The 12,335-nt window shown below is 40.2% G+C and overlaps 1 protein-coding gene across 2 annotated transcripts; it reads left to right on the top strand.

Annotated features, from left to right (window-relative positions):
* The first annotated feature begins 5,938 nt into the window (after positions 1 to 5,938).
* Positions 5,939 to 12,078, top strand: LOC130153087 (alpha-1-antitrypsin-like). Of its 2 annotated transcripts, XM_056347535.1 has the most exons (6): positions 6,012 to 6,028; positions 7,537 to 7,584; positions 7,723 to 8,394; positions 9,050 to 9,320; positions 9,927 to 10,074; positions 11,757 to 12,078. In XM_056347535.1, exons 3-6 carry the CDS (start codon positions 7,740 to 7,742, stop codon positions 11,964 to 11,966), a joined length of 1,284 nt encoding a protein of 427 aa, XP_056203510.1. In that variant the 5' UTR covers positions 6,012 to 6,028; positions 7,537 to 7,584; positions 7,723 to 7,739; the 3' UTR covers positions 11,967 to 12,078. The 2 variants fall into 2 exon arrangements, with proteins under 2 accessions (XP_056203509.1, XP_056203510.1); XM_056347534.1 differs by lacking the exon at positions 7,537 to 7,584 and having other exon boundaries at positions 5,939 to 6,028.
* Positions 12,079 to 12,335: the final 257 nt, after the last annotated feature.

Genomic DNA, 12,335 nt, shown 5'->3' with positions numbered 1-12,335 from the left:
TTAATCAGATTTGAGTCTATGGGATCAAGAGGTCAATTTGCTAATAAAGTAATTAGTACCCAAGAAGGAGCTACTCTGTAGAGTCCAACCTCTCCAACTGTTACCTGCCCACACCAGTCTGTGTGGTTAGAGCATTTGCCTTGGGTACAGGATATTCAGGAATATTCATCTTCAGACCCCTTCCTTTCCTGCAGGCAGACAATCCCATAGCTGCAGCATCCTAAACTCCAGGCTGGTCAGGTTGACTGCTGCAGAAGGAGAGCTAGTGTTGAACCTGGAGTGCTGGTAAGGGTATTTGCCTGGAAGATAGAAATCAATGTCTGCCCTTCCCTGGATGGAAAATGGGTTTGACAGGTAAATCCTAATGAATTCTTTGCAAACTACACTGTTGAGTGAGTGGTGGCTGAAGTAAAGGTATCTTGTGACATTGGTAGGGCTTCTAGGAGAAGGAAAGCATAGCTTCAGATCACATGGTGGGCGAGTCAGTCACTTTCAAACCAAGCCTAGGCACTTCCTTTGAAGGTCAAGTCTTTGCCATACACTCCATTAGGACATTCACAGCTGGTGCCATCCACCCCCATTGTGTTGGCTTCTTTGAGTCCCCCTTTAAGGTAACAAACTCTACACAAGCATCCTATTTGGAAGCAGTGGCTAAATCAAAGCTGGGGAATATTTTAGTTGGCTGACACCCAAGAAGGGCTACTGGCATTGCTTCATAGATTTAATCTTGCGTTTCATGAACAAATAGAAGATCAGAAGGGATAGGGTATGAATACCTGGAAGGGGTAAAACAAACATTGAGATCAATTATATTCCCAGAGTTTACATCTCTGCTAGTAAATAAAGTTCTCCAAGGTCAATTCTGTAGCCATGAGGACAACTGGCTCATCAAAGCTCATATCCATGTTGCTTAATTCTGACCCTGCAAGACATCTGGGCTGCTTATTGGAAATATCCCCTGACTTATGGTAACTCCATAAAAATGCTTTGCACTTGTTTGGAAAAATCATAGATGGCATGAGTGATACCTATGTCTGAAACTGTACCAAAAATGGAAGAGTATGAGTGACTGCAGGGTGATGGTCCAGCCTGCGCTCCAGCATTGCTCAATGTACTAATACAAATGGAGCCAGAATGACCAGCTCAGGGGTAGGATACTGTCCCTCTGTCATTCAGCCCTATGAGCTCCCCTTCTGCTAGCAGTCTGCCTTTTTTGAATAACACTAAGTTCCAGGTCACGCTGATAGGCCTTCACCAGCTGCTTCCTAAAAATGAGAGAACTGGAGACCCCTTCTGTGGAGTAAAATTAGGCAGTTCAGAAAACAACCTTCAAAACTACTGCAAGTCACAAACTGTGAGACTCCCATGTACTTCCCATAGATGTTTTGGTGGTTTCTTCTGGTCAGTCCTATGCATTTGCTGTCACAGTAACTGTGCATGTTATTTTCAAAAGGCTGCTCCTCATTAAGGATTTGTGCCCGTCCTCAGGTGATACAGCAATGCTTTGATAACGTAGATACCTGACACACTTCACAGCTGAGCCCATTGAAACTATCATGAAATATAAAATATGCAAGTTTAATTCTATTACATCTTGATATAAAAGAACTTAATTAGAGTTTAAAATGTGATACAACTTACAATGGAGGCACAGCCACTGTCTATTATCCATGTCCTTCCTCCTCAAAAGTATTGAAAGCAAGGTTTTAATATGAACCAGAAAGTCTGTCATTAGTTCAGGGACCCAACAGGTTTTTACAGTTGTGCAAGCTGCTTGACAGGTGCTGCCCTGACCCTGCAAACTGGAATGAGTTGGCAGAAAAAGGCCATTGTACATTGTACATTGTCTTCCTTGGCAGCTGGATCCCCCAGTTGTGAAAGGCTCAGCACCCAAGGCCAATGTCATGCAACTGTCCTTCCAGTGACTGCAGAGGCAAGCAGAGATGGAGGTGATGAAGTGCACAGCTACCCCTTCCTCGAATTTGACAACGATGTTAAAAAAGCAGACCATGACTGCAGTAATACCACTGCCAAACCAGTGCTGAATTGCAGAGGTGTAACCAGATCCCCTGTGATCAATTAATTCTCATAATCCCAGACCAAAAAGAAACTCATATTTTTGGATTGCTAATAAATTTTTACAAATGGTTTTACTGACAGATCAGAAAGATAAATGTTGTTATAACCTGATAAAGTAATAACTATAGAAGTTCTCAAAGGGTCAGTTGGATTAATTTAGCAGTTGTTTCTGGCATGGTAGCCAGATATGAAATCTTTTTACAATTAGATCAAGAAACCTTAAATTGACTTTACTTTTTCTTTACCCATGACTGCATGCAATGCTGCTTTGCTGCACTTGAGCCTGTTGTTCCTGGCTACCAACAGCCCACAGCCGCAAGCAGAATAAGAAAACTAAGGGCTGCAGGAGCAGCATCCCCATGAGGGATATCCTTTTGGTTCCTGCCAGTGGATGGTCCCCAGCAACATGGACTTTTCCTTCCAGTTTTACAGGCAAGTGATGGTCCAAGAACCTGGTGAAGCATTTTCTTCTCCCTGGTCAGCATGTCTGCTGCCTTCACCCTGCTGGGAATGGGCTCCAGAGCCACCAGCTAGGCGTAGGTACTAGAAAGTCTGGCCTTTAACCTCACTGACACTCAGGATAACCCATCACTTTATTGTAATTTAATTTAATTCTGAGAGTTATACATGCCATCTTTTAAGTTCTTGTACCATTATATTTGATTAAATTTTTTGGTCTGTACTTTTAACTACCTTAAGTCCGATGTATCTTTTGCAAAAAGAAATTCAAATTACAAATCAGTCTAAGAGCAAATTTTTGGTCTTGCAGTCTGTCTATTACTTATTTTTTTCCCCTATTTAATTCTAGTGATTTGTAAAAAACTTACAACAACTAGTTTTGAAAAGCCTCGGCAGTGTCAAGCAGAGCTACAATTCCAATGTCTTAATCTGGGCACACTATGGAAAATGTATCAGAAAAACCTGAGATGAACTCTTAGTGAGAGATTACCCATCCTAAGCATTAAAATCCTGGCTATCTGACTCCAATGGAATTCACATCAGGCCTTAAACACTTTTATGCTCTTGGAAACACTTCTCCTTTCAATGCTAGGAGATCAGGTGCAGACAAAGCAGAAAAAATATTGTTTTCTGCAAACTGATGAAAATGACCATCTAAGGTGAAATGCCTGTTATGAGAAATGGAATCACACCTTGGTAATAAAAGAACTGTATTTCCTTCTGAGGTATAACACAGAAGAAAAAAATAGTAAGATTATTCGATTCTGTTTATACAGCTTTCATCTAGAAAACTATGAGTTCATATGAAATTTTAGTTCAGAGATTCCTATTGCATTGGTGAAAGAAGCTGAAAACAAAGCAGAAAAGGTCTAGTTTCTATTCTCAGTTCTGTCACAGACTTTTTGCTTAGCCTTCACCTTCTTTCTTTCTGTCAGTCATGCTGTTTTTTGAAACTGAGCCAGAAGACTTCCCTTATCTGAGGAGAAAAGTATGAATATTTGTAAGACATGGGGAGTGTATTTGGGATGCCTTTTACAGAAACAGATAAAAATACACAGCGGACTTGATTTTTATTCTGGTTACATAAATTTTGCAATGATGCCGATCTCCTGATTTTAATGGAGTTATTTATGTCAAGAGGTTTATTTATCTGAACTTTTGCAGACAGACCTTGAATGATACAACTTTATAAGGCAACAAGAAATGGCTGCATGAGGATTTATCACGCAAAGTACAGATTTCTCTTGCTTAATCTTTATCATCTGGCTGATGTTTTTGTTTCCACAGCCAGAAATACCTTGCCCTGGAAAACCCAGAAATATAACTTGCAAAGCTAGTGTATAATAATCTGACAGCCAAGCAGCAACAGAAGTAAATTAATGATATGGGATGAAACTGCTCTTGTAAGGAGGAACCAAAACATATTGCATAACTGACCAGAGTCACTGGCAGACAGTAGGGAAAGAGATAATTATTTTTTTCTGTAATTCCTTTCATATAGACCATTATCAGGCCAATGGGAAAAGCATATCTGTCAGTCCTTTATATGACTCCCTTGGCTCCTGGAGCAAGAATCCCTCTGTCCCAGCCACTGCTTACCTAGAAGCATCCAGGAGCTCCGTATTCTCCTCTGAGAAATTCACCTACATGGCTTCTCTTCCTGCAAAACTCTGCACAAACTTTTCCATTGAGCCTCACATTTCACAGTGACATCTATTCTGGGACACAACCATTTGCACCAATGGGAATGTACAGAGAAGTAACAAACTCCTTTCCCCTCCCTGGGTTCTCACAGATGCTGCCACCTGACAGGTATGCCGGTGATACCCATGCATGGTAATTCAACCTCATTTTCCACAGCATTCAACAGGAGTTTGTTTTCCACGGGCATCTATTTCTGGCACCTAAGACCTAAGAGAGATTTTCAAAGGACCAGGTGTGACTGTTGCATTCATTAACCGTGCTGATCTATCTGGAATAGCTAAGAAGCTGATTGCCTTGAAAATGGTCATTTGTGGGTCTGATGTAACTCCTGGTCTTAACCTTGTCTAGGAGAAGACTTGGATCAGGGTCAGAAGAGCTGGTGCCTGGGAGTGGTAAGCAGAGACAGCAGCAACTTTCCACTCTCCCTGACATGCTGAATGCTGCTGCACGTCCTTGAAGAAATTAGAGGAATCACTGCAGAAGCTCTGCGGTTCCCAGGACTTCCTCCCTGAAATCAGTAGCATCCTTCAGATGCTTAGCTAAGCATTAGGACTGGGCTGAAAGATTTATGCTGTGTATGTATGTAGGCCTATACTTGAGAAAAATAGTTTGTCTTCACTAGAGTTGAGCAACAGCATAATTGCTCCTGTTGAACCTTGGTCATTTTAAATAACACTGCAATAAACTTTCTGGCTAATTCCACATATCATGAAAAAAAACAACAAACCCTCTACAGAAGTACGCTCTGACCAGCTCTTTTTTTTGTCTTGTAAGAGGTAGTAGCTACATAGCAATAACTATAGCGGGTGGATTCCTATGTGTAGATAAATAGTAGATTTACCTGGGGTGGAATCATGTACATTCAATGCAAAGAATTAGTCATTGCTAATTAGGATGTGCCATGTATCTCATCCTTAAATAACCTTCTAAATGGCTAAATTATGCCGGTTTCTCTCACCTCCCTCTGAGAGGGATCCCAATGTAATTCATATATAACATGTATATAAATTATGCCTATTCTATGTGTATGTAGCAAGGGCTTAAGAATATCTCCTCTCTGCTTCCCAGCTAACATTTTGCCATGGTAAAGATTGCCCATTTTGTTCTTCCATTTGTTTTCTTATTTTGTCTATTTTTTCAGCCATATTAATACTTTTCTTTTTTACTTCAGTAGTTTCTAAAATAATCATCAAAAGTCTCTCAAAAAGCTAACCAGCACTGCTGACTAATAATTTACCTTTATCCAATAATTTTAATGAGCCCTTCAAATAATGCCAGTTAGTGTGCACTGCAGGACAGCATAGAGATACTGAGCTGTTCCTGAACAAACTTGCTGCTGCCTTGGGTATTCAATTATATGGCATCTTTGCATCAGGATATTCCATACAGAGAGTTCAGTGGGATGTAGCATCCTTTTTATAAACAGGCATTGTTTTGGCCCTATCTGAGCTTTCCAGTTCTTCTAATGTTGTTTTCTAAAGCTCATTTACCATGGTTATGCCAGACTACCTTGCAAAGCTCTTTTGCCCGCAATTTAGTTCAAATCCAAGAGTAGCAAGGTCCCCGCTCTCTCTCTCCCCTCAGAGCACCTTGGCATCATTCCACATGTATGGCGGGAAAACAGACTTATAATGTTTGTTGACCAGAAAAAAATAGTTTACTCAACTTTTGTTTTGCAAATAAATCTTATTTGCTCTGTTTAATATTTACCAGTGGACATTAACTTAAAACTGCCCAGCGAAATGAAGAGTAGGGAAGAAGCACTGTGAAAGGAAGGTTCAGCACTGTAAGTACCGTATTATACTTTCTTAGAAGCCTTTGAATTCATGCTGTCTGTGATCTCTGTAATTTTTTGCACAGTATTTAATTCTGTGATTAATTTATTTTGTGCAGTAATTGCAAATTAATTTGGCTTCTGGAAGCATGTTCTAAATGATGGAAGCAGGATACAGTCAGTGATCCAGCTCCTAGCTATAGTGGCACGATGACTGGGAGATGAGGTCCCAAATGAGTACTCAACAGTCAATACCAAGCTGAAGAACAAAACCTTGTCTCCACTCCCAGAGAAGTAAATTTAATTACAATCTCAGTGCCCTGACTACTCCAGGCTGATTCAGGGTTAATGAGAGTAGCATCCCTATAACTCCAGTGTGCTTAAAGACCAGCCTACTTGCAGCCAAGTGAAGAGAAATTAGTCTCTCTCAAAAGCAGATAAAGCAGATTTGGATAATTATGAAAAGAATACTTACCAGACAAAAATGAACTACCTCCATTTAGAATGCCTTTTTTTTTTCCCCTCAAAGTCAATGTTTTTATCCAGCATTTTAGACATGCTGAGCACAGCTGTTGTACCCAGCACTTCCACAGCTGACATCTCCAGTGTTTCATACTGGGCAGCCAAAAAAGGGTGAACTCAGAATTAACAACTCTCCACAAAAAGTTTAATATAAGACCTAAACCTGGCATTAGACACACAGCCTGAGGCAGACGCTGAGGCAGAATCCCATCCAGAATAAGTGTACAGGTGCTATGAACAACATTCAGATCATCTCGATTTTCCTGCAGGCCACTGCCTACTTTATGTTTTTGGGTTTCTGTCACCTGAGATAATTTAAGTGAGGCATCCTATGGAAAATGTTTTTCTCCAGTATGTTTCATGGTTCTTCCTCTGAAAAGGGCAGAAGAGAGACTGTGGGATTATGTAGAATTTGCTTATGTCAGTTAAAGAAAGAGGAAAGGTCATCAAATTGTGCACACACAGCAAGTCAGATTCCACTATAGCTTTTCCTAATTTCTTGAGTCTTGGGCTTTGCAACCTTATGAATAGTTTATGTGCAATAGAAAGAGTCAATAAACTTTCTCAATTCATTCTCCATTTGCTGAAACATTTCAGGTAATTTTTTGAAATAATATAGTTCTTAAGTTCAGAGCTGCTACACAAGACACACAAAGATATCAGCAGTTTAAGGGGTGAGCATTTAGATGGATTTTATTCACACCTAAACTGATATTGTCTCTGTATCACTGCAGTGCTTGAAAAACCCAAATCATAACAAGACCATGGGCACTACAGAAACATATCAGCAAAAATCAATCTCCCTGACAAAGTGCTTAGCAATCACATGGGAGTCAACAGGTGAACTCAGTCATGCACCCCAAGGCACTTAGGAGTGCAAAGAGGCCATGATGGTCAGAGGCAAGAACTGTTTCAGGTATAAAACCTCATGAAAACCTACAAAACATTGACTCTTCCTTGGCAATGACACATTATTATCTTCCTTCACTTGTTCATAGGTCAGAAACTGAGAGAACTGACTGGAAATAGACTACCCAGGAGGCCAGGTAGAAGAGTATTTCTAAATTGAGTAGTAATCCTAAAGACTGACATCTGGAAATCAGTATCTAGAATATAAAAAATATTTTTATGCAGGAAAGATAAAATTCTCTAGATCTAAAAGTTGCTCTATTTATTCTTAACAGGACTGTTCAGAAGGAAAATGAAGTCTGTATTGTATTGGTGTTTGTTGCTTCTTGGACTTCACGTCCAGGGTCGATATAGTTCCAGCCTCAATGATGAACAGCAGAAACAAAAAATACACCATTCCTCAGAAGACCATCCCCAAGCTGAAGGCGAAAACTCGGCTCATGTCAAGTTAGCCCCCAGCAATGCTGACTTTGCATTTAAGTTTTACAAGCAGATCAGAGAGGAGGCAGGCAACAAGAACATTTTCTTCTCTCCTTTGAGCATCTCAACTGCCTTTACGATGCTCTCCCTGGGGGCCAGAGCAAACACACTCAGACAGCTGCACAAAGGCCTTGCCTTCAACCTAACAGAGATAGAGAAGCAGGAGATCCATGAGGGATTTCAGCGTATCCTCCAGCTGCTGAATGACCCTCACCGAGAAGTCCAGTTGAACATGGGCAATGCCCTGTTCATAGACAAGCGACTGAACCTGCTCCAAAAATTTTTGGAAGATGTCACAAATTTTTATTATTCTTCAGCTATTTCTAGTAACTTCCAGAATCCTCCAGAGGCTATAAAGGAAATCAATAAGTACATAGAAACAAAAACCCATGGGAAAATCGTTGATTTACTCAGGAGTCTTGAGCCAGACACTGTGATGGTTCTGGTTAGCTACATTTTCTTTAAAGGTGAGTGACAAACATGGGTAGCAGTTATATGCATAAGCTCCAAAAGTCATATCCAGATCTAAGAAATATAACTTTACATCTAGTTTAAAATACATTTTTCTACTTTTAAATGGTATAAGGATACATTTGACAGCCAGGTATGAAGAATCATTTTCTATATGAGTCCAAAAAAAATATAAAAAGAAGACGCCATAGAAGTACCGATCAATGTCATATAAATTTTAAGCCAGGTTCTGAGCCAAAAATATTCAGAAAGGATGAGCTTGGGAATTTATGATCATTTGTTGAAAGATGCAGGTGTTTGACTGTGCAGGATGTGATCAAATGTGGATGACACTTGTATGAAAGGAATAAACCTGGAGCCTGTATGGTGGGAGACTGTAGAAGTTTTACACTTACCTTAGCAGACAAAGGCTCAGGTCTTTTGTGTTCCAACCCTCAGCCTATATTTTTCTTATGTGATATTTTATTAGAATCATTGAAATGACATAAAGCTTCTTTGCATGACCAGGGAACAAGCATCCTTAAACTGAGATAGGCTTGTTGTTGCCTTTACAGTTTAAAATACAATATTTTAAGCATCAACTAATGTGACATGCCTTTACTAGTCCCTTTTCCAGTTTATTCAATTCTACACTCATTCTTTTGTCAACAGGCTACTGGGAAAATCCTTTCAACAATTTGAACACCAGAGACAGTGACTTCTTTTTGGATGCCAAGAATTCTGTGAAGGTCAAAATGATGCATCAAAGCAAAAACTTTAACATCCATAGGGATGAGGAGTTGTCTTGCTGGGTAGTAGAAATCCCATACAAAGGAAATGTTACTTCATTGTTTGTTCTGCCTGATGAAGGGACAATGAAGCAGGTGGAGGATGCCCTGCTAAAAGAAACAGTGTCTAAGTGGCTGCAAGCATTTGAAAAAAGGTAATCTTTAAACTGTTACTCTATTTAAATATAGAACAGACCATAACTACTCATCCAGGCAAGATAAAGCTTAGGATGCCACAATGAGCTGGTGATCACAGCTCTGAGGAACAAGCACTGCATAATTTCTTTAACTCAGAAAAGGTACTGAGTGATTTCGTACCTAAAGGGAACCCTCTCCTCAGCTCCCCCAGTCACAGTAATGGGAGTGCTACCAACTGTGAGGATGTTGCACATAGATACATTGCCCTCAGGTATATGAGTACATATATAAATATATATAAATATATATATATTCATATACCTCAGGTATATATATAATACCTTGAGTAGAAGAACCCAAAAAGTTTCTTTTTCTCCAGCCTGGATGATGTTTTCCAGCCTGCCACTTTCATAAACCAGCACCCTGTCCCTGCACCACTGATCATACTGTGGCTAGTGGGGCAGGTACCTCAATTTTGGCTTCTTTAACATCGGATTTATTCCTGTCTTAGAAAGCCAAGGTTTAGCTCCACAGGTGTTTGGGATGGGTGTACACCTGTAATAGCTATTGCATTGAGGGATCTTGCAATAATAAACTCAAATTTTTTGTTTATTTTCAAAAAGAAAAATCTACCTGGACCTTCCAAAATTCTCCATCTCCAGCTCCTATGATGTTAAAAGCCTGTTTCAGAAAATGGGTGTGACAGAATTGTTCACTAACCAGGCTGATCTTTCTGGAGTGGCAGAAGAAACTCTTCTGAGGGTTTCCAAAGTAAGTATGCTAGCAGAGATGGTAATCAAGAGGTTTGTCTGCCTTGTTTTATCTCAACAAATAGGCTGATCCCACTTCTGGAGTGTTGTCGTGGCTCATTGATGATAATAAAGGAAGGGAAAGGTGAGGCATTAAATGGCTGTTGTTCCTACAGTTTAATATTAAATTCTTTACTGCATAGTGATCCTGAAAATTCACTTGAAAGTCTCTGAAGAAGAAAACAGACCTGGAAAGGATAACAGGAATAATTTCAAAAAAAGTTGGTGAAAATAATTAATGTATGACAAGAGTCATAGTTATAAGTTTGGGAATAGTCGTGTTTATCCTACATATACACCTTTAATTACTGCATTATCTGAGAACCTTAGAATTTATACGAACAACAGACTTACAAGACAGCAATAGCCTCCTTACACAAACAAGAAACTGACACACAGATAAGCAAAGTGATTTCCCTAGCGTCCCAGAGAATGTATGCATTGTGCCATGAGTAATCCTTCCCCACTATTCCATACTTGTGAGACCAGAGTACTGCACATCCAGTTTTGGGCTCCCCAGTGCAAGGGAGATGTGGACATGCTGGAGCAGAGCAAGTCCAGCGGAGGGTCAGCTAGGTGGCTGTGTGGCTGGAGGATGGGATATATGAGGAGAGGCTAGGAGACCTGGACCTGTTCATCCAGGAGAAGGAAAGGTGAAGAGGGTTTCTTAGTGCTGGCTACAGATACCTAGTAGGAGGGTGCAGAGAAGATGGACCCAGACTCTCCTTGCAGGTGCACAGTGATATGACAAGAGACAACATACCAAAGATAGAAAATGGGAAATTCTCATCACATATAGTATGTTAAAAAATTCACCTTGATGATTAAAACCTAGGATGGCTTACTTAGAGAGGCTATAAAATTTCCATCTTTGGAAATACTCAAACCCTAACTGGATCAGGCACTGAGCAACCGTATCTATTGTCAGAGTTGATGCAGTGTAGGGTGGTTGGTTGCATTGGATGACCTCTAGAGGTCCTTCCAACATATATTATTTAATGATTTTATGATTCCTCACACTGAATAATACCTTATTATATGTGAAAACACCTGAATTACAGATATAAGACAGAAGGGTAGCAGGACCTCATAAGAGGAAATTTCAGTTGTGTTATGGACAGTGAAGAAAAAACATGGAGGGCTGACCAAATACAGTGAAATAAGATCACAGGAATTAGAAATATGAATTTTCTATACCTACCGCAGAAAGCCCTGTAAAGTCATCAGTGGGCTGTGTTACAGAAAGACACCCTATAAAGCTTGTCACTAATGTCTGTTTGGAGAAAATCTTTGCATACAGAGAAATTGATGCAAAATGAAAACTTTCTTATTCTGTGTTATATACTAAGGACAAAATCTTACTTTGAGAAACAACAGAACAATAAATGTTCTCTATGCTGCTCAGTCTCTGCACACAGCCAAGTTTGACTCTGCCAGAGTGTTGAAGAAATCTGTCCCTGAACTAAGAGCAAACTTTGCTTGCCTTGGAAAGATGGAACATGAATATCTTTTTCACACCAGTTCTATATTCATTCTGTGCTTTCTTTTAAAGAATACCTTCTCACAGTGTTAAAGCAAGCAAGTTTGTCTCTAGCTGCTTCTCACTTTTCTATACCTGAAACTTAATCTTTGCTTCCCTTGCAGGCAATTCACAAGGCCACGGTGGATGTTAGTGAGAACGGCACAGAGGCTGCTGCAGTAACCATGATAGAATTAGTACCACTAATTGCACCATTTCCTCCTCCTCCTCACATCAGATTTAACAGGCCCTTCCTGATGATGATTATTGACAAAAGCACCGATGGTGTCCTCTTCATGGGGAAAATTGTGAACCCAGCTGCTAAGGAAGACTAGGCCAGAGCACTGGTACTCCCCAGTTCAGAGGAGAAAGCTTGTGCTCATCCCATGGACTTCTTAGCCAAAAGGGACTAGAACTGATCCCTAATTAAAGAATAAACAAACATTACTTGATGTTAGTCTTCACTTACAGACAGCTGGGGACAAGCATGAGTGGGCCATGTTCACAAAATGACCCAGGCAAAATAGGCAGCCATGGGATCTTCAACAGACAAACATCTCCCTATCTCACTCACCCATGGCTGGTGCCATGGTCCCTTCTATGCAGATAAACCTTCCAGCTCCTGGCTGAGAAACTCCCTATGTCTCCCATTTCCTGCACATCAAGTCCTCAGCTCAGAAACCACAAATCTATCCCCTTCAGTT

This window comes from Falco biarmicus, chromosome 7 (genome assembly GCF_023638135.1).
Source record: "Falco biarmicus isolate bFalBia1 chromosome 7, bFalBia1.pri, whole genome shotgun sequence".
In the NCBI taxonomy this organism is placed as follows: domain Eukaryota; kingdom Metazoa; phylum Chordata; class Aves; order Falconiformes; family Falconidae; genus Falco; species Falco biarmicus.
Note: the sequence above shows the minus strand (reverse complement) of the source record. Positions and strands in the feature narration are given on the sequence as shown.

Coding starts and splice junctions, on each gene's coding strand:
- LOC130153087 (XM_056347534.1), top strand. CDS start 7,740: ATGAAGTCTGTATTGTATTGGTGTTTGTTGCTTCTTGGACTTCACGTC. Junction 9,321..9,926: donor CTGCAAGCATTTGAAAAAAG/GTAATCTTTAAA, acceptor ATTTTCAAAAAG/AAAAATCTACCTGGACCTTC. Junction 10,075..11,756: donor CTCTTCTGAGGGTTTCCAAA/GTAAGTATGCTA, acceptor CTTCCCTTGCAG/GCAATTCACAAGGCCACGGT.